Source organism: Cervus canadensis, chromosome 29, assembly GCF_019320065.1.
Source record: "Cervus canadensis isolate Bull #8, Minnesota chromosome 29, ASM1932006v1, whole genome shotgun sequence".
Classification (NCBI taxonomy): domain Eukaryota; kingdom Metazoa; phylum Chordata; class Mammalia; order Artiodactyla; family Cervidae; genus Cervus; species Cervus canadensis.
In genome coordinates this window covers 24,382,775-24,407,994 of record NC_057414.1, presented here as the reverse complement: position 1 = coordinate 24,407,994, position 25,220 = coordinate 24,382,775, and the positions used below count along the sequence as shown (strand labels likewise).

The 25,220-nt window shown below is 40.7% G+C and overlaps 2 protein-coding genes across 5 annotated transcripts in view; one reads left to right on the top strand and one right to left on the bottom strand.

Moving 5' to 3' along the window:
* The window catches only part of HPS5 (HPS5 biogenesis of lysosomal organelles complex 2 subunit 2), a 41,513-nt gene extending 24,816 nt beyond the window's left edge, over nt 1–16,697 (bottom strand). The window contains exons 1-8 of one of the 4 annotated variants that reach the window (XM_043451347.1): nt 16,382–16,697; nt 9,664–9,827; nt 7,316–7,426; nt 7,083–7,147; nt 6,436–6,628; nt 4,950–5,083; nt 1,413–1,625; nt 1,027–1,098 (exon numbers count right to left, since the gene is read on the bottom strand). In XM_043451347.1, coding sequence (XP_043307282.1) covers nt 1,027–1,098; nt 1,413–1,625; nt 4,950–5,083; nt 6,436–6,628; nt 7,083–7,147; nt 7,316–7,426; nt 9,664–9,771 — 896 coding nt within the window. In that variant the 5' untranslated portion in view covers nt 9,772–9,827; nt 16,382–16,697. The remainder of the gene's footprint in view (nt 1–1,026; nt 1,099–1,412; nt 1,626–4,949; nt 5,084–6,435; nt 6,629–7,082; nt 7,148–7,315; nt 7,427–9,663; nt 9,828–16,381) is intronic. The other 3 variants (XM_043451346.1, XM_043451345.1, XM_043451344.1) reach the window with 3 other exon arrangements.
* A 63-nt stretch (nt 16,698–16,760) lies between these two features.
* The window catches only part of GTF2H1 (general transcription factor IIH subunit 1), a 32,039-nt gene continuing 23,579 nt past the window's right edge, over nt 16,761–25,220 (top strand). The window contains exons 1-2 of the mRNA XM_043451348.1: nt 16,761–16,979; nt 23,880–24,048. Of these exons, the coding sequence (XP_043307283.1) occupies nt 23,895–24,048 (154 nt within the window). The 5' untranslated portion in view covers nt 16,761–16,979; nt 23,880–23,894. The remainder of the gene's footprint in view (nt 16,980–23,879; nt 24,049–25,220) is intronic.

The following is a 25,220-nucleotide window of genomic DNA, read 5'->3' as shown; positions in this document are numbered from 1 at the left end:
CCATAAAGAAAGAGTTTTTAATATGCTTCATCTATGAGCAAATAACTAGCTTTCTCCAGTTAACTTTCAGGATAATTATGGATTTATCAAAGAGTTACACTCTTTACAATTGACTTCCAAATATTTCAGTGTAGGTAGTGCAACATATACATACATTAGTTAGGGGTCATTAGTTGACATTTCAAGTGCTTTGTTTTTTGTTTTTTTAATTACATTCAAAGAGAGGTTACTTAGCCTTTGAAAAACTCAATCAGGAGCCAAACTCCAGACTACCCTGTAAGAGCTCTACAGAATGTTTCCTGAATCTGCATTAAAGACCTTGTTAATTAGCCTAAGGGATATTAGAAATAATATCCTATTGCTGAAATAAGAGAAGCTCAAGACACACAGGCTGACTGGAAACCATACACTGGGCACTCCCACGCTTGTAGAACGAGCTGGAAGAACTGGCAAGCCCAGCAGCTAACCGCTCTCAGTGGCACTCTGTGCTACCACTTAATAGTAGACTTTTTTGTACCTAACCCAACTAGAAAGCTAGCTAAACTCTGACGTCAGAACATGGCTGGCTGGATCCAGCTTGAGCAGATCTTTCATGCAAAGCAACTAAAGAACAGGGAGCTGAAATTTCATGTTTACAAGAACAAACTCTACAACTACTTTTGCACCTGCTTGCTAAGAAACATACATATGCAGCAGATTCCGGTCTGAGGCTTGCTTTCATTGTTGTATTCCACCAGGGAGGGGAGGTTATGAAAGAATGTGTACCTACAGCTCTGAGCTCTAGTTGTCAGATGTACCCAACAACTATAAAGTGTTCAAGTGGTTTAGGGCAGTTCAAAACAGAAAGGGAAGTGTATTTCTATGCTTTTTTTTCATTCCTCTTATATATAGCACTTTACACAGTCGTTTCCTGATTCTCTAAAAATGATTTAGTACAAAAACAAACTTAAAAAGCTAACTGCCTCTGAACAAGAAACAGATGAAGTTGTCTTTTTTTTTTTTAAAGGCTCAAAGAGAGAAACTTACCTAAGATGTAAAAGTTTGGGGAAAGATAAAGACTGGGAAGATCCAATTGTATGATCATACTGAGGTTCTGATCTAGGAAGTAAACATGATTAATGATTTAATCACAATATAAAAGTATCTTTTTCAATACACAGGAAAATTTCTGCCTACAAAACAAATTCAAGAGCCAGTTCACTGTATTTGCTCTTGTTCAATTTGCTTTAACCATACAAAAAATAATTGATTAAAGACTTTTAGGTTTCTCTGAATCTTTTTAAAAAAATTCTATTTCACTCTTAAAAGGTATGATAAAATCTTTGCTGCATATAGAACGTCAGAGGTTTCAACCCAACCTCCAACCCATGTAAGTTCCTCAAATACTTTCTGCTGAACATACAAGTCATTACCTTGGATTAATCACAGGAAGAGGTGGTGAGGAGAGGAGTTTCTTAAACTGATGTGTGCTTAAAACTTCTCCATCAAAGTTCACCTCCCACATCCTGGAGCCAGGGCGAGCACAGTATATTAGGGGCTGCTGGCCTGCAGAGCACCTTCCCGGGAAGAAACAAGCTCCATATTCTCCATCTCTTTCCTTGTTTCCAATTTTCCAAAATTTTTCTCTAATACCCCCCACGAAAAAAGAGAAATCATGTTTACTGACAGAAACGTCAAAAGCACTGGCACTGCAAATCCGCATGGCTATAATAACCCCACCACAACATCCTCCCTTTCTTCCTATTAGCAATTTACTGGAACGAACAACAGAATGGAAAGATCAAAACAGGGTTACAACTCTCATTTGCCATTAACTATTTCTGTTACAGGAAGCAAAACACTTCAGGTTAGTACTCAGTTTATTAGCCACAGAATGAGGGTCAGAGTTAATGTGAAGGCTCTTTTTCAAAACTAAAAGATGAGTGCTACCAAACCATTTCCTACACCCTTAAATCCTACTGACTGCTCACGTTGCTTTTCAGCTACCCTGTGGAGGCCACTCATCTACTCTCCAATCCTGTCTCCAGGCCACTCGTCTGTCACAAATACCCAATAAACGCCTCACTCTTTCCTCAAAACGCTAAGTCCTTCTGGAAGTCTGTACCTTGGAACATTCCGTTCCCTTAGGATTACACGAACTAGATATATAAAAGAACAGCACATACAAGTATGGCTCTTCCCAAACACTCCTTTATTTTTCACGAGCTAACTCCATCCTTCCTCCTCTGACAGTCTTCTCTGACTCCTACAAGCAGAATTTCAGGCTTCCCATGCCATGTTTTCAAAGCATTCACCCCACTGTATGTGGTAGTGGTGTCTACTTGAGCAGTAGGTGCTAGTGGTAAAGAACCCACCTGCCAACGTAGGAGACATAAGAGACTCTGGTTCGATCCCTGGGTAGGGATTTTGATCCCTAGGTAGGGAAGATCCCTGGAGGAGGATTCTTGTCTAGAATCCTCCAGTATTCTTGTCTAGAGAATCCCCATGGACGGAGGAGCCTGGCAGGCTACAGTCCACAGGGTCGCAAAGAGTCAGACACGACTGAAGCGACTTAGCACCCACACACACACCCTGCACTTAACTTGCTTCATGGATAAAACAAAACATCAGCTTTACTAGAAGAATAGTTTTAAGGATTAACTAAAATAAGCCAGAAATGTATTTTACTTCCCAAATAAGGAACATAAGTAATGAACTTATGTTCATAACTACTTCTATTGCTCTGTACGCACTTCAAAGCACTTTCACATCCATATTCTTCTAGTAAAGCTCATTAACAATACTGACAGAAAGTAGCAGGAAAAGCAACCGCCTATCTCACTTTGGTTAGTTATCAGGAGCCTTGGTTTGAACAAAAAAAATGTTTGTTTGGAAAGGAACATAGGTTGAAACAAACAGAACTTTAATATAAATAAAAGATTTTCATTATTATACTATCCATGTTCCCCCAAACTGAATTCTAGCTAATGAAGAAGGCATTTCTAAAACATGTTATTTTTGCAGTTGGCTATCCTCATAACCAACTCTAGTCACAATCCTGTGAAATGGAAATTAGCAATTATACTGCACAGAGATAAAAATAAACCTCCAAAAAATAAATAAATAAATAAATAAACCTCCATTTATTTAGCTCTTTATACCATTTCACTAGATTCTCAAAACAACCCCAGGAAGGTGTTAATTCAGTCCAGTGTTCTGACCACTTGTCAGAATGTTAGTCAAATTTCTGAACTGGACTGTGTGGTAAACAGGAAAAACCACAGATGAAGAATATTTATGAAATTTGTGAGGTTAATTAATATTTTATCAAAATCTCAAGGGTAGATTTAATGGCTAAAAGGTCCAATGTCAAAGGATATACTAGAGGTAACTGAGGTACAGAAAAAGCACAAAGTCAAGACAGAAAGATTCTATTCTGCCTCCTCCAGCTGTGTGATGTCAGGCAAGCTCTATTACTCACTAGGTCTAGGCTAAAAATGAACAGGTGACACTGGATGATGTCCAGTTCTGTAAGTCTAACTTCATCACTGATCCACAGTCTGAAATAAGTCAGAACCAAGTACATCCCCCTTCCTACTAATTCCGGGTAAACGGACCCTTTGCGTCTCAAAGCCTTGCTCCATAGCTGTATACCTAGGTTCTGATACCAGACACCTGCAACCTGCTATTTCTGGTCTCATTTCCACAAGTCTTTCTCATCCCAAGACAACAAAGTGCAACCTCTCCTCACTGTCTCACGAGATAGAAGAACCCCCAGAAAGACATAAAAAGTTTCCAATCCTGGATAGTTCTAAGAGGACCAATTTCCAAACCCTGATTTTCCACACGTACACTTCCTTAAAATGATCTGAGAGCCCATGTACTTAGTTAGAGTGACATTTAGAGCTGTCACTCTCAGTATGGTGCAAACTTACCAATGTGATCCCCAGCAACTCCCATCTCAAGCCAGCTGGACACATCTTGGAATATGCCTAATTCTTTTTCGCTGCTCCCCAAGAGGCTGTACCTTCCTACTAGAACAGCCTCACCCCTCCTACCCCTGTGCCTTCAAACTTCACCTACTAAACCTCCTCATCAAGTTACTGAAGCTGGCTGGCGGACTCACAGGGGGTTATTAAGCAATTCTCTCTTCTTTTATATGTGCTCAAAATTCTCCATAATAAATTTCTAAAAGAGGGAATGGGTTCAGAGGAATATGGTAGCTGGTCAAGGCTACTGGAAGGGAAAAGGCAGGGTGGGGGGCAGTGAATATTTCTATGCAGTGAGAACGGCTGAGGAACTTAAGCACAATGATACACAAGATTTATTCATTTCAAGCCACTTCCCGTTCTGTTCTGGTATTTCACAGCCACCACCAACACATTCCTTTGCCATTCACAGGTCTTTTGGCTTGACCCTTGAGATTTCATTAAATAATTGTCAGCTTCACAAAGTTTTCAATTATTCTTCACCCAATTTTACCTTTTAGTAAAATTCTATTAAATACACAGCAAAATTCCCTATCACCATAAAACCTGAGCTTCTGAGCCATGTGGGAGAGCAGTTCTCCTGGGTTCCATTATCCTTGTTCTCCACCTGGGCACCTTTCCCAAAAAGTCTCTTGCTTTTCCAGCAAAAGAAAAAAAAAAAAAACAACTACACAGCCAATTTCAACAATAACAACAAACTCAATCAAAGAAGACTCCCTGATTCCCCATGCAGCAACAGGCCTTTGTTCAGCCTTCCTTCATGGCACTTAGACCAGGCTTCTTGGTAGAATGGAGTATTTGCCTTAGTCACCCACTGGACTCTCATCTATATCCTCTCTGCTCTCTAGCATCAACTTGCACAGAGCTGGTTCCTTATTAATATCTGTATAACTGAATTGAAGAAACTGGGCGAGATGACTTCTAAGTCCCTTCCAGTTCTGAAATTCTATATTTCCAATGACTCATGGTTAGTAAGCATACCTCTCAGTGTCACACAAGAAGGATCGAGTAAGCGAAGATACAAGTAGTCTTCCATCCAAATAATCTAACTGAACAACACAGGAATCAACTGTCGTTATTGTCTGAACAGGGAACATCACAAAGGCAGCAGCTGCCTAAAGGGGACGTGACAAGAAAATAAAATTTATCTTTATGTATACACATAATCTTCCTCTCTTTACCTTTTAAATGAAAACAGCTTAGAGGGCAAAACAGAAATTTTAAACGGACCAAAATTAATTTGCCTGTTAGACTATCAAAGTTTCATCCATTCATTTCGTGAAATAATTTTCTATGTAACTGAAGAGGAGGATTCTTTTTTTTTTTTTTTAATTTATTTTTGGCACATGGGCTTCGGCAGTTGCAGCTCCTGTCGCTCCGGGATTGTGGCTCATGGGCTCTAGAGCACTGACTCAGTAGTTGTGGCACTAGGAGCTTAGTTCCTCCGTGGCATGTGGGAACTTCCCAGACCAGGGATCAAACCCATGACCCCTGCTTTGGCAGGCAGATTCTCAACCACTAGACCACCAGGGAAGCCCAGAAGAGGAGGATTCTTAAGGCTCTGTTTGTGATTATCTATTCTTACAGTTGGAATGAAAAAGACGAAATAAGTCTCGGAATATGAGAGAGAATTGTTTACCTGTAGACAGTACTTCTCCACTTGGAAAAAAAGACAAACTAGGGCTAAGAATCCCAAATGTATTTTGGATGAAAAATACATTATGAATCAAGTGGTAACTGTGATGGGTCATCATGAATATTTCATTAACACATCAAGAATACTATGATGTGTTAACTAAAATAATCAGGCAATGGTATTCAGATCTCTTCTAATCTGCCACAATCCTCCAAGGAAATAAGCCAATGAGAAACAAGTTCCCCACTTCTGATGTAACAGCTTTGGAAAAGGAGGACAGTGAGAAGAAGGTCCGCTGTCTTAATGACAAACTGGAGCATTCCAGGAAGCCTCAGGACCCACACTGCTGAGCCCAATCCAGGGGGTACCTTTAAGATTCCATTCACAAGTTACATCCATCCTGGAAGAAAGTATACCTGCACTCAAGAATTTCTTCGAAATGGGGACCAGGAGAATAGGAGCCTGGGCAACTGAGCATTCCTCCACGTCTGCCATTTTATTCACGTAACTAACAAACAGGCATCTGTTCTTCCTTGACAGCCAACTATTAAAGAACACTTTATTTAAGTGGGCCATCCAGGTGAATTATGGAGTAATGTGATAGAGAACATGCAAATTATGAAAGTTAGCTCACAGCCATTCTGCAACATGACCAAGATAAACCAGGGTACCATACATACTACACGCAAACAAGTTTTCTCAAAGTTAATAGTCTGGGCCCCAGATAACTCCGCAAGACATACAGATCAAACTGTGTTCTTTAATTGAAATTCTGTAAGACAACACCTTATATATTCACCCACTTACACAAAGCACTGAACTGGTTCTCACCTTTGTTTGTTTAGAAGTGTTGAGTTTGATGGCAGAAACTTTCCCCAAATGATCACCTACAAATACTCTAAGAATAGCTGTATCCCAACAGAGAGCTGTAACTTTCCGGCCTTTGTGTTCTGAAGACACATAAATTCGTTCTGGTTTCCCACGACGCTCTTGATTTAACTCCCAAACAACTACAAGACCTTGACTGTAAGAATGGAGACACAGAAGCAAATTTTTGGCAGTGGTGAAAAAGGTACAATTCCGCTGCATCACAGTATCAACTATATTAAATATATAAGCATATTCTTATTCTTCAGAAAAGAGGAAGTAGAAAGCCAAGATATTAATCTCCTTGCTTTAGTCCACCAATCCAATACAATACAGAACTTTGAGGTTCTAAGTTATGCTACCTTTCTATTTTGAGGTCTCAGAAATGTTGCCTCATATTAGTGTTTTCCACAAATCCTATGGTGACCAAGTGCGCACCTTGGTTTGCTTGGGTCTAAATGGTTTCCCAGGTCACAAGACTTTCAGCGCTAAAAAAGGGTGAGGCCCAGGCGCACCAGGATGGTTGGTCACCCTAATACACACACAACCCCACATTTTTCAATTTCAGATGCATTTGGGAAAGATCAGATAGCTTCAAAACAGTTTCTCACCTGGTCGCCACAGCAACATAATCATCATCATGTAAACAGCAGGCGATCTGAGAAATTGCACCTTCCTAGAGCACAGAAGGAAAAGTATTAGGCAGCTCCTCAAAAATGGGTAATTTACTACTCAATCTCAGGTTTTACCTTCTTCTTTTATGCCAAATGATATTTACAATGGAAAACTCACATTTATGACAGATACTCCAGACGGTACATGACAGGGGAACCCTTAATCTTACCCTGTGAGAAAGAAAAAGCCTGTGCTTCCAGCCTTCTTTCTGAATGAGGTTGAGTCCTCCACCTGAGCTGCCCAAAGCCAGCCATTTTCGAGACACGGCTATACTTGTGCACTAGAAACATGGAAACAGACAAGTGAGCGACTCGGTCACACAGCAAATAAACTATCTACGGAAACAAGATTCTGAGAACCTGCATCAGATTCCTGCCCACCGCCCCACCCACTGCCCAGTCAGACACAACTGGACTCAAGCTCTTATTCTAGAATAGGGAAGGATACAGAACAAAGGACATTTCAGTTTTAACTTTTTAATTGAATCTCAAAATGGCTGAACAGGCTCAATTGTATAAATGAGTAATTTCCCCCTTTGGCAGAAGCCAGTTACTAGCCCATTCATATCTTCTGGGCAATTCAGCTAGGTCATTCCAATGCTGATCACAATGATGGAAGATCAAGTACCCAGGGGATAAAGCAACCACTTTAACAATCTGTTCAGGTAAATCCTTTCTAGTCTGTATGATGAGCACTGAAAACCCACAGCTCTGAGAGCAAGTGAGACTGCAGACGACACAAATACAAGTCGCTGTACTATGACTTCTCCCCACACCTTCCTCTCCTTATCCATCAGAAAAAGCAGTGGCCATGCTGTGCCCAGTACATTACGGTAAAAATTACTGGTTGGCAAACCAACATTCCCAATCCTCTTCAACCTTGTTTCTTTCCACTATAGAAGCTGGAAAATCCAAATCTTCACTTACCCAGTTTCTTTTGCAGCTAGGGGGAGCCCTGGGACTCAAGTCCAGCTAATGAGACTAAGCCCTGTGGGGGCTTCCTGGAAAACTCTGCCCTCTCAGATAAATGGTAGAATCTGAAGGGGGAAAAAGCCTTTGCCTCAGGCACCTCCATCTCACCTGAGCTGCTACTGGAGATAATCAAGAAGCCAGCCCACTTATCTTGCAAATGTGACCAATGGTCAATACACAGAAACTAGCAGAGCAGGAAAGACGGAGAGCCTGGGTCCTAAGGAATATCAGTGGCCACCACACTAAACCCAGAAACAACCACCTCCAACCAGGTTACAAACACCTTTATTGCTTGAGCCATTACTGAGGAGATTTTCTGTAACTTGCAGCTAAAAAAAACGTCAGCTATCAACCCTCCTAACTGTTGCTCAGATTACTTTGCCTATTTCTTCCTGTTCCTTTGCTCAGAGGCTAGAAGGGTGCTCTGGGGTGAGGAACTGGTTATGAGACTGTTCTTTACCACGTCATTCCTGAGTTCATCAAATGAACTCAGAGTGTCAGAGAAGCTCATACTCCTTCCCACAGAACTAATTTTTGGCTAATTTTGTAATGCTAAATTTTAGTTCTGTTCCCTAAAACAGAGGGGGTACATCAAATTCCTTGTTTTGAAATGAACTTCATATAACTGCAATGGTTCTTGTTGTTCAAAAGGCAATGAGGTATACTCATTTAAAGTATGTTACCTAGATGCCCATCAGCAGACGAATGGATAAGGAAGCTATGGTACATATACACCATGGAATATTACTCAGCCACTAAAAAGAATTCATTTGAATCAGTTTTAATGAGATGGATGAAACTGGAGCCCATTATACAGAGTGAAGTAAGCCAGAAAGATAAAGACCAATACAGTATACTAACGCATATATATGGAATTTAAAAAGATGGTAATGATAACCCTATATGCAAAACAGAAAAAGAGACACAGATGTATAGAACAGACTTTGGGACTCTGTCGGAGAAGTCGAGGGTGGGATGTTCTGAGAGAATAGCATTGAAACAAGTATACTATCAAGGGTGAAACAGACCACCGGCCCAGGTTGGATGCAGGAGACAAGTGCTCAGGGCTGGTGCACTGGGAAGACCCAGAGGGATGGGATGGGGAGGGAGGCGGGAGGGGGGATCGGGATGGGGAACACATGTAAATCCATGGCTGATTCATGTCAATGTGTGGCAAAAACCACTACAATATTGTAAGGTAATTAGCCTCCAACTAATAAAAATAAATGAAAAATAAAAAATAAAAAAATAAAGTACGTTATTTTCAATCAAATATTACTTTCTGAGAGAGTTTGGGGGAGGGGGCGGATTCAGTAGTCAATATCATGATTTACAAGGATGGGAAAGAATTCAATCAACTGCTTGAAAAATAAATCAAGAAAGCACTAAGAAAATATTACTCCTATGCAAAGTATTACAGCACAGGTGAGAACACCCAGGATTCTATAAAAAAATAAAAAATGTGGGGGGGGTGTGCACATGTAACAGAGAGCGCACCAAAATATGAATATGAAAATAAAACTGATACAAGGATCAAGAAAATCACCTTTAGACGAGTGGAGTCCAGCCTCAGGGCTGAAAGTAATGGATCCAGAGACTCAAATTCTGCAAGAACATGGCTGTAGGACTCTGGTATCACTGGCACAAAAGTCATTTACCCAGAGAGATGAAACTACGTTGAGGGACAGGCACAGCGATCCTGAATAAAACCTGCAGAAATATAATTTAAGAAGCTCACCCCTCTTTCAGCAAGCATTAAATGAACAGGTGTTACAGCAAAGAACAAAATCTAACTCCATGTTGGATCTGTTCCTTTTAACCTTTGCTCCCCATTGCTGTTGCTATCCATACATAAAGGCCTGCCTCAAGGAACCCTGCCCCTCTGCCTGAATCTTAAACCAAAATGCCTTTGTTCAGGACCCTCTCCACCTGGGCATGGCTACAGGAAGGGGGAAATTAACAGTCCCCTCCCTGACATCGGCCATTCCAGGAGATAGTTGCAAGATTAATAGCCTTTTTACTTTACTTCCTCACCTTCCTCCCCACCCCTATAAAACAGTCTGGTATCCAGACCCCAGTAAGATGGTTATTTTGAGACATGAGTCTGCCATTGTCTCAGTCAGCCACCTTTCCAAATAAAGTTGTTCTTTGCCTCAACACTTCTGTCTCCGATTTACTGGCCTGTCAGGCGGTGAGCAGAGCAAGCCTGGACTCGGGAACAAGTGGAGAAAACAAGGAAACATGAGAAAAGGACAAGGATTCCCTCCTCTGGAGCTGCCTGGCATCCAGGTGGAGAGAAAACATGTACAAGTAACATTATGTGTGACAGTCAGCTTGTACTGTTTATCACTCCCTGACTAAAACTCCCAGGGAACGAAATCCAGACTCTCAAGGTTCTCCACAATCCTATCCTACTCTATTTATCTAACAGTATAGAAGAGACACTGCAGAACATAAGGGGAAATTTTGTCAAGCTCCTCTATGGTAAAAGAGCAACTCCAGCTGCAATGCCTTGGGCTATAAATAATCTGTCTTTTAAGTCTCTCACTACATTCAATGGTTATGAGCCCACAATTCAACAGTGTTTAACAGGAAAGGGCCTCTGGATGGCTTCCTCCAGCCTGTAAGTGAGAAGTCGGATGCCGAGAATTAAGCACACTAAGGGGAATGAGAGCTTCACTATCAGACCTGATAGGAAAAGATAGGAGTAAGAATTCACATTCCTGGGATTGCAAAAGTCAGACACAACTTAGTGACTAAACAAAAGAATACAAGGGAGCAAATGCCAGCTTCCCAGTGAAGACTTTGTAAACTAACACAAGCATTCTTACCGCTTCAACAACACTCAAGTTTATGTTTCTGTCAAATTATATGAGTTTCCAGAAAAAAGAAATAGAATTTAAGAAAATTCTACCCATTAATTTTCACTTTTCCTCAATGTTTTGTTACCTACCAAGCTGAGAATAAAAAGCAAATACCACGGAAAAATTCAGAAATAATTGTTTATACTTGTTTTTAATTATTTATACCTTGTGGTTTTGGTGTTTTTTTCCCCCAAAAACACATGTATTCACTCACTCACTTACTCAACAAATATGTACTTAGCACCAACTATGTGCCAGGCATCCTTTTAGGTCCCCGAAGTACAACAGAGGACAAAACGAGTCCTAGCATTCATGAAGCATACTTTCCAGGGGCAAAACACATATAGAAGCTTACAATACTTTTTACTGCATACACACAACATAGTTTTATTTTCTGCTATTAATGCTGTTTTTAATACAGCTTGATCTCTGTAAGAATGGTGTTCTGGGGAAAAAAAAAATCTTTAGTAGTTCTCCTATACTCAAAATATTAATTAAAAATCTTCTCTCATTCTTTCACCCATTCACATTATTAAGTGTTACAGACACAGAAAAATCAGGCTCACCAGACAAACAGCTCTGCTCACCATCCAGTTCTACAAGGGTTAAGTCTTAACCTGCTGCAGTTGCTGACCCACCAGGGCACACTGAGAGGAAATTAAGTCAACAGGATGAGGCCCACTGCTCCAGACAACAGGCCCCTCAAACAGATGTTTATCTCAGGAAGAATTTTAATCACCTCAGATTTTTATACCTCCCCATACATAGAAAAGCACTAAAATCTGTTCTTTGTGATTAGCAGTAGTCTTTTACCAACATATAGGCTTGCCTGCACTTATTTCCTAGCTAAAATTCATATGTAAACTGTCTTCTCAACATCTTCTAGTAAAATATGAGGCACAGTGGTGCTAACAAGACAAAATAATTCAGAAAGCAGTCATTTTATAATCAACTAAGGAGGAAAGACAAATCACACACACACACACACACCCTCATAAGGGGAACAAAAGCAAAGTAATACGTCAGAACACAGAGGACAGAGGGATCACACTGAGTTAAAAGTAACCACAGAAAACTTTCTAAGGGAAGTAGCACTAGAGCTGAGGAAAAGGCAAAGGGTAACAAGGCAGCAATAAGCCAAGGATTTACTGTTGTTGTTCAGTCACTAAGTGATGTCCTACTCTTTTGCAACCCCATGGACTGTAGCCCACAAGCCTCCTCTGTTCATGGGATTTCCCAGGCAATACTGGAGTGTGTTGCCATTTCCTTCTTCAGGGGATCTTCCCAACTCAGGGATCGAATCCATGTCTCCTCCATCGGCAAGTCAGAGGATATATTTGGAGAATTTACGTTTAGTCTTTGGTTGAAACACAGGATACAAGCAATGGAATAAAAAAAGATAACGCTGGATATTAATTCAGGTACAAGTTACAAAGCACTGTGAATCTCAAACCAAGGGACCTGAACAAATTATAATTTGGTAAGCAACAGAAAGGCACTGGTAATGGTAGTACTGGTAGACCACATAATTTCTGTGAAGTGCTGTGGGAAGACACCAGAAACCAAGGACTTGAGAAAAGGGGTTAGAAGTGAGAAACGAAAGATAAGGACTCAAGACATCTTGTGGAGAAAGAGAAAACCTCTCTTGACCTTATGAGCAGGGGAGACTCAGACATGTAGGTAGTAAGCGAACAGAATTTAGAATGATAGGGACTGAAGATACAAGAAAAAGAAGATGAATCACTGTGTAAGATCCTAAGGAAGATAGAAAGGAATGACATCAAGACCACAGTGGCTATCTCTTCCACTTGCAAACTTAAACTCTGATATGGATAGACCATTTGGCATTGGTCTCAGTGAAGAGAGAATGGCCTGGAAATTATGACCTAATCGGGTAAAAAACCTAGTTTCTATTTCTCTGAAAAAGACTTAACGGAGATGAGAATGAAAAGAGAACAGCATCTACAATGTCAGTTCTCAAGAGAAGCTGCTGGGTGTTAGCGAAAGTGAAAGTCGCTCTGTCGTGTCTGCCTCTTTGAGGCCCATGGACTGTAGCCTGCCAGGCTCCTCTGTCCATTGAATTTTCCAGGCCAGAATACTGGAGTGAGTAGCTGTTCCCTTCTCCATGGGATCTTCCCAACCCAGGGATCGATCTCAGTCTCCTGCATTGCACACGGATTCTTTACCATCTTGAGCTATCAGGGAAACCCAGTGATAGTGTTACACCCATTCCAAATTTATACCTTCCCGTGTGCTTACTATCTCTGAATAGACGCTTTACCTCCCAGACCTACTTACCAAATTCTTCCCAGGTTTTCAGGTCCAGCATAAGTTCCACTTCTCATAATTCTCAAAGTGGAAGACTCATAGATAACTCGGGGCACACATCCACATAATTCAAAAATTAATCTGAATTAAGTTTCTGGATCCCTGAACATTTTCAGGAAGGGAAAGGAAGTGCTCCCCCATTATACAGAGTGAAGTAAGCCAGAAAGATAAAGACCAATACAGTATACTAATGCATATATATGGAATTTAGAAAGATGGTAACGATAACCCCATATGCAAGACAGAAAAAAAGACACAGATGTATAGAACAGACTTTGGGACTCTGTGGGAGAAGGCGAGGGTGGGATGTTCTGAGAGAATAGCATTGAAACAAGTATGCTATCAAGGGTGAAACAGATCACCAGCCCAGGTTGGATGCATGAGACAAGTGCTCAGGGCTGGTGCACTGGGAAGACCCAGAGGGATGGGATGGGGAGGGAGGCGGGAGGGGGATTGGGATGGGGAACACATGTAAATCCATGGCTGATTCATGTCGATGTATGACAAAAACCACTACAATATTGTAAAGTGGGCTGCACAGCCCATTCTTCCACAGCTCACACCATTATAAGGTACTTTTTTACTACTGGGCTGAAACCTGATGACTTGGAGCTTTTATTCCCAACTGTGGCTTCTACAGTTTAAGAAAATGTCTGCATGCGTGCTAAGTAGCTTCAGTAGTGTCTGACTCATTGCAACCCTATGGACTGTAACCCTCCAGGCTCTTCTGTCTTGTGATTCTCCAGGCAAGAGTACTGGAATGTGCTGCATGCCCTCCTCCAGGGCATCTTCCTGACCCAGGGATCAAACCTGTGTCTCCTGCATTGATAGGCAGGTTCTTTACCACGAGTGCCTCCTGGGAAGCCCAAGGAAATGTTTACTCCTTACAAAACAGTCCTTCAGTATTTGAAAAATATTATGAGGTCTTCTAAAAATTTACCACCACCAGTTCTTCAGTCATTCTGACCTGACAATTTCCAAATTCCTCTCAGTTCTGATAAGCCTTCCACACAGGACCTTTAGTTTGCCTGAACATGTCCTGTCCAGAATTGAACAGAAAACTCTTCAGGAGCTTGATAACCAGAATAGAGTAGAAACACTAACTTCCTTGACCTGGACACTAAGTTTCTATATTACATCCTAAAATAGTATCAGAGGCAGTTTTTTGTTGTTGTTGTTTTTCCAGGTCTGTTTTTAAAGTAGCCATGTCACACTTCTGATTCAACAGAGCAAGAAGCTAACTAACACCCAAAGAAATTTTCAAACAAAATTAATATAATCTTCCTAGCTAGTACCTGGGCTTCCCTGGTGACTTAGTGGTAAAGAATACGCCTGCCAATGCAGGAGACACAGATTCGATCCTTGGGTTGAGGAGATCTCCTGGAGAAGGAAACGGCAACCCACTCCAGTATTCTTGCCTGGGAAATCCCATGAATAGAGGCGCTTGGCGAGCTGTTATCCATGGAGTTGCAAAAGAGTTGGAGACAACTTAGCAAGTAAACAACATCAGCCAGTACCTAGATACAGTAGTATCGAGCTCAAATTGAAAGCTGCTATTAATCAAATTCAACAATGGATATAAAAAGTACCCAGAAATTTTTAAGCTGTTCAAACAAGAAGAGTAGAATGTTGATACTTGTTTAAGTTTGGTTAGGTACACATGAGGGTTCATTATACTATCCTGTTTATCTTTGTGTTTGAAATTTTTCTGAACAAGAATTTTTCTTGAGGTACATACAGTTAAATTACAATGCTGTCAGTTTCAAGTGTACAGCAAAGTGATATAGTCATGCACATATATGCATTCAAGACTTTTAAGTAAATTCGTAACAACAAGAATCTCTGTACAAATCTTTCATTCTATAAACTTTCTGTGCCTCCATGGTTTAATATATGCTATTTCTGGACTCTTCCTCCACAGAAAAGACCCGTCTCTCCGCAAAACTGAGTTTAACTATTACTTCTGTCACAGTTAGCCTAGCAAAACACTAAGCAGAGGGTGGCCATAAATGCTTACCAAAGCCAATGAAAAAAACCTTCTGAAGAGTTGGTTTACTAAAGGTCACAGAGCTCATAAGCAGAGGTGAGACTAAAACCCACTAATCCTGAGTCCAAATCTAATTACCTTTTCATTTCCCCTATTGCTTGATGGCAACATAAAAGAGCTGTATGATCAAAAAAAAGGTTTTTCTCTTGGCCTAGTACTCATTTTACTGAACCAGTGTTTGCTGTGTGAACACCCAATGCAAATCACAGCGTTCTCTTTTCCCCACTACCTAGTGAAAGGAAGAAGAGGCAAGACAGAAAAAAGGAAGAAAAATTAAAGATATTATGCCAAGAGGAAGTTGGGGATTCCCTCATAATGGGATCTTTCTATAAAGGCTGAACGCCAAAGAACTGATGCCTTTCGAACTGTGGTGCTGGAAAACACTCTTGAAAGTCCATTGGACAGCGAGGAGATCAAACCAGTCAATCCTAAAGGAAATCAACCCTAAGTATTCTTTAGAAGGAGTGATGCTGAAGCTGAAGCTCCAATACCTTGGCCACCTGATGCGAAGAGCCGACTCTTGGGAAAAGACCCTGATCCTGGGAAAGACTGAGGGCAGGAGAAGGGGCGACAGAGGATGAGGAGGTTGGATAGCATCACTGACTCAAGGGACATGAGTTTGAGCTAACTCTGGGACACAGTGGAGAGCAGCGAAGCCTGGCGTGCTGCAGCCCATGGGGTCGCAAAGTCGGACACGACTGAGTGACTGAACAACAACCCAATAGAGAACTCCTCTCTACTTTAGACCAAGAAATGGCGACTCACTCACTCATGCACTCAACATGCTTCGCACGCATCATTGCAGACCTCTGACCACAAGCTCCCTGCCTAGCGGAACTCCTAACTTAACACCAGTTAACTTTAATACTACATTCAGATCTCTTGAAAGAAGCCTCGATAATCAAGTTTTCAAAGCCAGGCTCACAGCCTGTAGACCTCAGCCCCTCTCCCCCACCTCTAGGCCAGCAGCCCCCAACTTTCTGTGGGTCACAGCCTCTCTCCCGGTTACGCGCCCGCACACTCACCGCGCGCTAAGAGCCGCACCTGAGCTTCAGTCTTCCCTCCTACTCCTCCCCTCCCAGGCGAACGTCATCCCGGAGCGCCGGGGACGCCGGGACAAAGCTGTTAACGGTACTTCCTCGTCACGTGATGGGTTACGCCCTGCTTGCGCGTGGTCCCTCCCCCTCCGGCCGCGGTCGCGATTACGCTCTCTGCGGCCTGCCTGCTGCTTGCCGAAGACGCAGCGCCGAACGGCACCGGAGGAGCCCTAGGCCAAAGGGGTGAGCCAGCCAAGTTCCTGGGACCTTTCACCGCCTAAAGCCGGCGAGAATAAATGAAACAGGCGGGCACCGGCGGAGGAGGGAGGGAACTAGCGGAAGGTGTCATGGCGGCCGCGCTCTGGGGTCACGTGCCCCGCCGGCCCGCCTTGGTACTTCCGGTCACGTGCCCTCAGAGTTCTCGCAGCCAGCGATGGAGGCGAGACCCCCTGGTAACAGAGGCGGTGGCGGCGGCGGCGGCTACTGGGTTTCAGCCTCTTTCCCGCAGCATCTTTAAGAAGCTCAGCGAAACTCGACTCGACCCAGCGCAGTAACTTACTCCCTGCCCAGGGCCGTCTCCCACCTGGTAAGTTTAGACCGAAAAATGGGGGTGGACGGGTGGGTGATGAGCTGACAGGCCTGGGGGCCGCAGGACGGCACGGAATCTGCCCCTTTTTCCTGTATCCCTGTCGCCGTTGCTGCAATTCCCAATTCTGCTGTCTCGGTTAGCCCTTTATTATTCTGAATAGAGGAAGAGGCGACCCGTAATCTGCTTGTCTATAGGAAGCCAACCCCTCCACTGAAAGCAGGGACTCAAAAGATGTACCCTAAGCTGGGATGAGACTTGGCTCATGAGGGTGAAGGACGTGGAAGCCTCTCTCTGGCTGAGGAGCCCTTCCCGTTAGAGAATGTGCTATTGAGTCTTTCGGTTTCTGTAAGGGAAAAGCTTTCATCTTAGTTCCACACACCTTTTGCTTCGCTTGTCAATCCTGTCCCTCTTAAAACGACCTTAACACCTGTGCCAGTTCACCCCACCCCCGCCACTCACACACCAAGTTTTGATCTATGCCCAACTTGATCATGTTTAAGCACCAACACATGGAAATATATTATTTATTTTAGAAATTCTCCAAGGCTAAATTGTGTAAGGAAGTGTTTTCGTTGACTCTTAAACACCTGTTTTAGGGTCTATAAAATGGGGGGGAGGGGACGGGAGGAAAGAGATAAAAACTTAACCTTTTGCCCATTAGCAGACCCAGTTTTAAAAACATACCAAAACTGTGTGGTTTAAAGTATACCTTGCAGTAAGTACTGACTCCATAAGGAAGTGGAACAATTTTTCCTCGTGAATTCTTACCAGAAACCCCAGACGTATAAAGCAGCATGTCATGGTGGAATTGCATTTGGGAGCACCCATCATACCCACTCAGCCTCCCCTCTTGGAACACAGCTTGAAAATCACTGAACTCGACTTTGGTAACTAAAGCAAGGTTGCCAACCCTAAGGTAGATTTTGAAAAATCAAAGGTAGAAAAATGAGATGGAGGTCACAGCAGAGGGGAGGGTAACCTCAGGCTTATGGCATACAAAAGGACTAGACTCTAGAAGGAATTTTGTACCTTTTAGCAGACCAAAATCCCTGGTTTGGAAAAGAGGGAGATAATTTGGAGCCATTAAACCTGTTCTGCTACTCTCAGCCAACACTTAGCAGTGCGGCAGATTGAAAGATTTGAGTCTCTTCTGGGTGATATTAATAATAAATCTGTATGGTAGTGCTCATGTGGGGAAAAAAAATCCACACAAGTGCAGAGAGAGCTGTTTAAAAATACTAGGAAGGTTGATGCAAAGAGAGGAATTGGTTAAAATCAGTGCACCAGACGAACAACTTCAGTCAGTTGTGGCTGCTTCTTATACCTCCTGCTCTAAAGGCTTATATCTTCTTCCTTATAGTCTGTCTGTATATCTTTTAGCCCTGCTTTTCTGTACTGCTGGTTTTTCCCTCACCATCAGAAGTTGTCAGAGCATTTTGCCCGCTATTTCTACTTCATGGATACTGCTACTAGAAGTGTCTTTAGTTCTTTCCTCCTTTCTCCACTTTGATTACCAACTGATGGCTGTCCTCTCACTTTTGGTATCCTACTGTTGTCGGCATGCAGCATTTATTAGTGAATACAAGCATACACTTGCCTCTGTCTTGCATCTCTGTCGCATTTTCCTCCTCCTTCCTCTCCCTGCACTGCTGTAAAATGAAAAAGTGCTTGGTCTTAAAATTGCTACTTCAGTTATTCCATTTAATGTCCTTTTTACATATGTGACTATCCTTAAAACAGTACATTTTGGTCACTCTTTACATACTTCCAAGGTCTTATTCCCTGTAGTGCTGAATTGTTAACATTTTTTAGGCTTGCCTAACGGCAAGCAGCATTCCAGATCTCCATTTTGTATGCTGGCAGACACAGAAGCACTTTCTCTAATAATAATCCTCCTTTTAGAGAGTGATACGGAATTTATTTCATGTGTCGCCTGTTTTGTTTTCCTGCACCATTTATCTCTCACGTTGGAAAGGGAATGGAAATGCAGAGATACAGGATGTAGGAAATGGAAAGTTAAAGATTTCTGGCAAGTAGTTTCAAATTATTCTTACCCCTGTTTACTTATAAGCCAGTTATTGGAATCTGTGAGAAATGGTACTCTGATCTGTGAATTGAGTTCCTGGAGTTTAATCCAGAATGTATGTACAAAGGTTTCTTGTTTCTTAACCAAGATTATACCCTTTTAACAGCAGAGATCTTCCATAAACGTCACAGGTGTTTATTGGACTGTTCCCTCGGGCTTAAATATGCTGCTGGGCCCTGTATTGCCATGAACAACATATGCAGCCTCTGCCCTTCTTTATGAAGCTTGCAGTCTTTCCAGAAGACAGACATTGAAGAGTTACTTTAAAAATTAATTACAGTAGTGATAAGTGCTGTAAAGAGAAGAACAGGAAACCTTGCCTGGTGACTTTGAAACTTAGAGGAGACCAAAAAATGAGCACAAGCATGTTGATGGAAAGGGAGGAGACTGTGTTCAGGCTCAGTGCAAGTAAATATTTAACTGCAAGTGAATTAATGCCTTTGCTGGAGGATTTTGCTATTTAAAGAAGTCTTGTGGCAGATTATTTCATAAAGTAATCTTTTAAGTAAAGCTACATCTCCAGCAAGCCGCTTTATTTAAATGTAACCACATCAGTATTTTTCCTAAGCAAAATAGTCTGTGGCTCTTACAGAGTTCTACTAGAAAGAACTTTTGCCTCCCGAAGGAGCCACCTTCAAGAAAAATCTAGAAATCTTAGACACCATTGCAGGATGGTACCACTGGTTCTGTTAAACTTCCTAAAACTGGTCCTTCTGTGGTTAACAGAGGTGCTGCAGATGAGCAGGGAAATTTGCCAAGCAAGTTACCTGTAAGACAGTTGACTAGTTATTCCCAGTGTTCAATAACTTAACTCTGATGCATTTGTAAAGCTCCCTCTAAATGGATTTTAATATGAATGATTTTACCTTTTGTTTTTCCCAAATTGATTTAAAGTAGCTAACTAATAGTTCTATTAATCTAATTTATCCTCCACTTTACAGTTCCCCTGTCTTCATTCATCTTTCTTCCTTACCGACCCATCTCAGAAAAGTTTTTCTGTACTTTTCCAAAGCTAACACTTTTACTTGTGTCTGTAAGCCCAGTTAATTGGGGACTTTCTCTATCAACTGTCCTTGCTTTTCCTCCATACATGGACATACTTAAAATTATCCTGTCATTATTTGCTTATCCCCCTCCACACACCCTCCCCACCTGTCTTTCTCAGATTTTAATTCATGTTTCCTAAAACATGGTTCCTGTGGTATGCAGTTTAATTTTACAAAGTATAGATAAGTTTTTTTTAATTTTGTAATAATTAATGTTATAATATTAATGTTAAAATATTTAATGGTTCCATAGATGTTATAAAAATTACTCTAAGTTAAAGTTTTAATACTAAATAAAAATAATATGCATATTACAAAACTTGAAAATAACAGTTACTTTAATTCTTACCCACACTAGCCACCTGTAACATTTTCCCATGTTACTTTATAGATACAGTTTGATAGATCATAAACTCTTGGAAAGACTTTTTTTTTTTTTAGGTATTTAGTTACTTGACTGCACTGGGTGTTAGTTGCGCTGTGTGGGATCTAATTCCCTGACCAGGGATCAGATCCGGGCCCCCTGCATTGGGAACCCAGAGTCTTAACCACTGGACCACCAAGGAAGTCCCTGGAAAGACATTTTTAATAACTTTTTCTCGTTACAAAATACAGTGTTTATTGTAGATAGTCAAGAAAACAAAAAGAACATTCAAATCATGTGTAGTCCTGTCACCATAGATAACCACTACTAAATTGGGTATATGTCTCTCCTGTCATGTATATTTGCAGAGTAGCATAATGGAACTCCAAGGTCAGACTGACCCAGATTCAAACCCAGTTCTACTTCTTGATGCTTTGGGAAACCTTCTGGATTTCTTAGACCCAGTTTCCTTTATCTGCAGAATGGAACTAATAATAGAACCTACCTCAGGATTGTTAACTGGGAACTCAATGAGATAATGCCTATAAAGAATTTAGCCCAATTCCTGGCATGTATTGCAAGCATTCAATAAATTTTAGATAGGTTTTTTAAAATTTAAGAATATATAATCAAACTAAGGTTTTTTGCTTGTTTTGAGCACCTACCAGGGAATTTTTTTAATGGCATTAAATAGTCCTTTAGGGACTTCCCTGGCAGTCCAGTGGTTAGGCCCTGTGCTTTCACTGCCGATGGCCCAGGTTCAATCCCTGGCCGGGGAACTGAAATCCCACAAGCCGCAGCACAACCAGAAAAGGGAAAAAACAAACACTTCTTTAAAACCATGGTTTTTCAAACTTTTTAAACAACAGTAATCAAAATCTCAGGAGGACATGAAATAAGTAAATCAGTTAAAAGATGTCATTAAGAATTTTAATCCTTTATCATATGTGATGTATATTAAAGCTGGAGGTTGTAAAGTGGCATGGGAAAATGCTTTCAATGACAGGTAAATAAGTTGATTAACTTGGGGCATTTTTTAGAATCCTTTTTTGTTACTGGACTTAATGAAACTCAGTTCCAGCATTTATAAATGCCTGCATAATACAGACTATCTTTACCTGCATGACTTAGCGGCACCTCAGACTCATTTTCAGAGCTGAATTGCTTGTCTTCACTTACAAACTTGTTTTTTCTTCTTACTGTTTCAGTAAATGGAATCACTATACTCATGTCAGTAACGCTTAGAAGTGGGGTGTAAGCAGCTCTGACATCTTCAGCACAACATCTATTAATTCTGCTTCCTCAGTACCCCTCCTTGTCTCTTCCTCTCCATTCTCACTGCCCCCAGCCTGCTTCAAACCCTTCTGGTCCCTCTCTTCAGTCTCTCTCATATTGTCTCAGATTACTTTCCTAAAATACAGATTGCTCCCTCATTTCAGTCTTTTAGAAGGTTTCTGTTGTCAGCCACACAGTGAGGTATTTTCCATTGTCTGCCTCCATCTTAACTGTTCAATTTCATATCCCACTGATCCCCATTATGAATTTTGTGCTACATCCAGAGCAAACTAGTAACCAACCCTAGCCCCAGTCCTCCAGTTCCAAACCTTTGCCCCAAGCCATTCCCTTTGATTACAATGCTTATTTTCTTTTCTCTGTCAAAACCCTCATTTAAGGCCCAATTCATGAATAACTTACATATTAAAAAAAAAACAAAACTACTCATTCATGTAATAATATGGTGAGTTTCAAAAAGCCAAAAACAAAATCATAGTGCTGCATGATTCCATTTCCAGTGAAATCCTGGAACAGACAAAAACTAACCTGTGATAATAGGAATCAAAACAGTTGCTGGAGGGTGGGAGGAAGAGAATAGACTAGAAAGGGACGCGAGAAAACTTAGGAGGGTGATGGAAATGTTCTCTCTCTAGTTTTGGGTAATGGTACATGGGCATAAATGGTTGTCAGAATGGATCAAACAGAACACCTAAGAACTATGCATTTTGTTGTTTTGTTAATTATAACTGTATATTTCTTAGTTGCCCTAAGGTATCCATGACAAAGCCTCTTATATGAAGAAGTTAAGTGCCTGAGTCCTAAATCAGAACATTTTTTAATCTCCCTGAACTTTACACATTCTAATTTGTATACACTCATAGGCCTATCTTGCTCACTAGACTGGAAGCTTTCTGAAAGCAGAAATTGCCACCGGCAGACATTTGTCATATTCCCTAGACTCCTTAGCTCAGTACAGAACTATTGAATAAATGTGTTCACACTGACTCTTTTCCACTTGGGGGTTGGAGTAACCTGTAAGGAAACTTACAAAAGGGAAGATCTGGCTAATAAAAATTCAGGTAGTCACCTTCAGAGAAATTAAAATTTGAGTCTTTTTTTAACTTGTGTTTTTAATATTTAAATCACTGCCTCAGTGAATAAGAAACGTTACAATAAAGCTTCACTTGTTTGGTCAGATTTAATTCTTATGACACCTGTGTATGTTAACTTCTCTGAAATTATAACTTACACCTGAACGAGTAAATCTTTTTTTTTAAGTTATATTTTAAGTCATTGCTTTGAGGATGAAAACTAAAGTCATAACTTCACCAGAAATGGCATATGTGCCCTTTGTGCTACCAGTTTCCCCATCCCAGCCCATGGCAGACTTCATCACTTGTGGTATCTTTCCTGCTGAACCCAGACTCATTCTAGATAGCCACACTCAAGGCGCTAGGATTTGGGTTAGGTGGTTCAGAATCCCAGAATTGGGGAGAAGTTGGGGGAATCTCCAGGCAAACGTTTGCTAGGTAATGGATTAGCCATATGCAAATAAAACTAGCAGTTGAAGACATTTCATTGTTAAAAGATGTGGGAAATAGTGTGTGAAGCGTTAAGTGTTAAATTATTTCAGTTTTATTTTTAAGTACACAGAAAGAAACTTAGACCAAGTTTTTAGATCTGGGAGTGGTTTTAGGAAGGCTGCACAAGCCCTGTGGCTCTTGGTTCTTTGAGGTGAAACAATTTGAACTGAATTGTCCAGCAGTATAATTCTAAAGTTTTACAATTCCAAGAATAGGTTATAGACCACATATTTGTAGTCAAATCATACATTTAAAATTTAAGAATATAACTGAGGAAAATAAAAAGAAGTCAAAAATACTTTTATTAGCATATGTAGAAACGGTTTGAAAACTGGCAGGTGTGTCCGTTTTAATTGTTGTATAAATTCACGCCTGTGGTATGAGCAAAATGAATTTAAATTTTAAAGGAATAGCGCAATACTTCACCTTTGAATGAGGGAAATGACTTTTTTTTCCCTTTCCTTATTACTCATTTTAGATTTAGAAAGGACTCAAAATTAACAAATCCAACCCTAGTTGAGATGTGAAATCTTTTTTTTTTAGCACCTTCTAGCCGTCATGGCAACTTCATCTGAAGAAGTTCTGTTGATTGTAAAGAAGGTGCGACAGAAGAAGCAGGATGGAGCTCTGTACCTCATGGCAGAAAGAATTGCTTGGGCACCTGAAGGCAAAGATAGATTTACCATCAGCCATATGTATGCAGATATCAAATGTAAGTCAGCTATACTAAGGTGTGATATATGTTGTTTTTGTTAGTAATTTTATAAGGAGACAGCTTAGACTATCTTCGTGGATTTTCTGTTGTAATGTCAAAAAATCAGTTGTATTGACATTACAAAGTGGGGTCACTGAATGTATATTATTCTATCACCTGCTTTTCTACAATAATAGAGTATATACAACTTCACATGTTAATCTATCTCATGTGAAGTTCTCCACACATACTTTCTTTTTAAGAGTTGCCTAATAGTCCACTGGATGGATTTAGTTGTTTATTTAACCTATTGAAGGACGTTTAGGAAGTTTCCAGAATTTTGTTATTGAAAGCAGTGTTGTAGTATTGACCTGTGCACTAACATCTTTTTGAGTAGGTCATATGTATGGGATACACCTCTTCAGTGGACTTGCTGGATCAAATGGTTCATGAATTTAAAATCTTGATAGATGATGCCAGATTGCCCTTAATAAAATTGTATCATTTAAGTAAAGTTGTCTAATCTTCGGTGATGTGGCCAACATCTATTGAGAAAATAAGCTCAGTTTTATATAAAATGTAGATGGGAGAAATACAGAGCATAATATATTTATATTCTTCTTATGATTTTCAAGTATGAAAGCTAACATCAAAACCCCTTCTCTTTTCCAATTAAATTAACTTTGAATTTATTACCCAAAGGGTAAGGCACTTTGTGGCTCAATAGTTAAGTTTAAAGGCACCAAGTGAATCCTGAGATTTAGAACCTTGACTCTGAAAGGGATTTCTGCAGTTCACCTATCTGAAAGATCTTGAATAGAAGGGATCCCAGGGGAGTCTGGGCAACAAAGCCCTTGACAAATTGTGGTATCTTAACTGTGACCATTAATATGAATTCATTTATCTTCCTGGATATGAGATTCTTCTCCTAGATAAAATCCTTTGCAGATTTCAATAAATAACACACTTTAAACATAGATAGTCCTCAACTTGCGAGAGGTCAGTGTACAAAGGTCCTTTGTATGTGAACAGTTCCCCGAAGGGCTTACCTCTAATTTGCTGCTGGAAATGACCAAGAGCTTCATCTTTCTCCCCTGAAATAACTTAGTATCTTAATTTCCAAAAGGAAATACTGTTTAAAATTCATTATATTAATAATTCAGTACTGCCTGAGCTATCTGGTCTTTGTC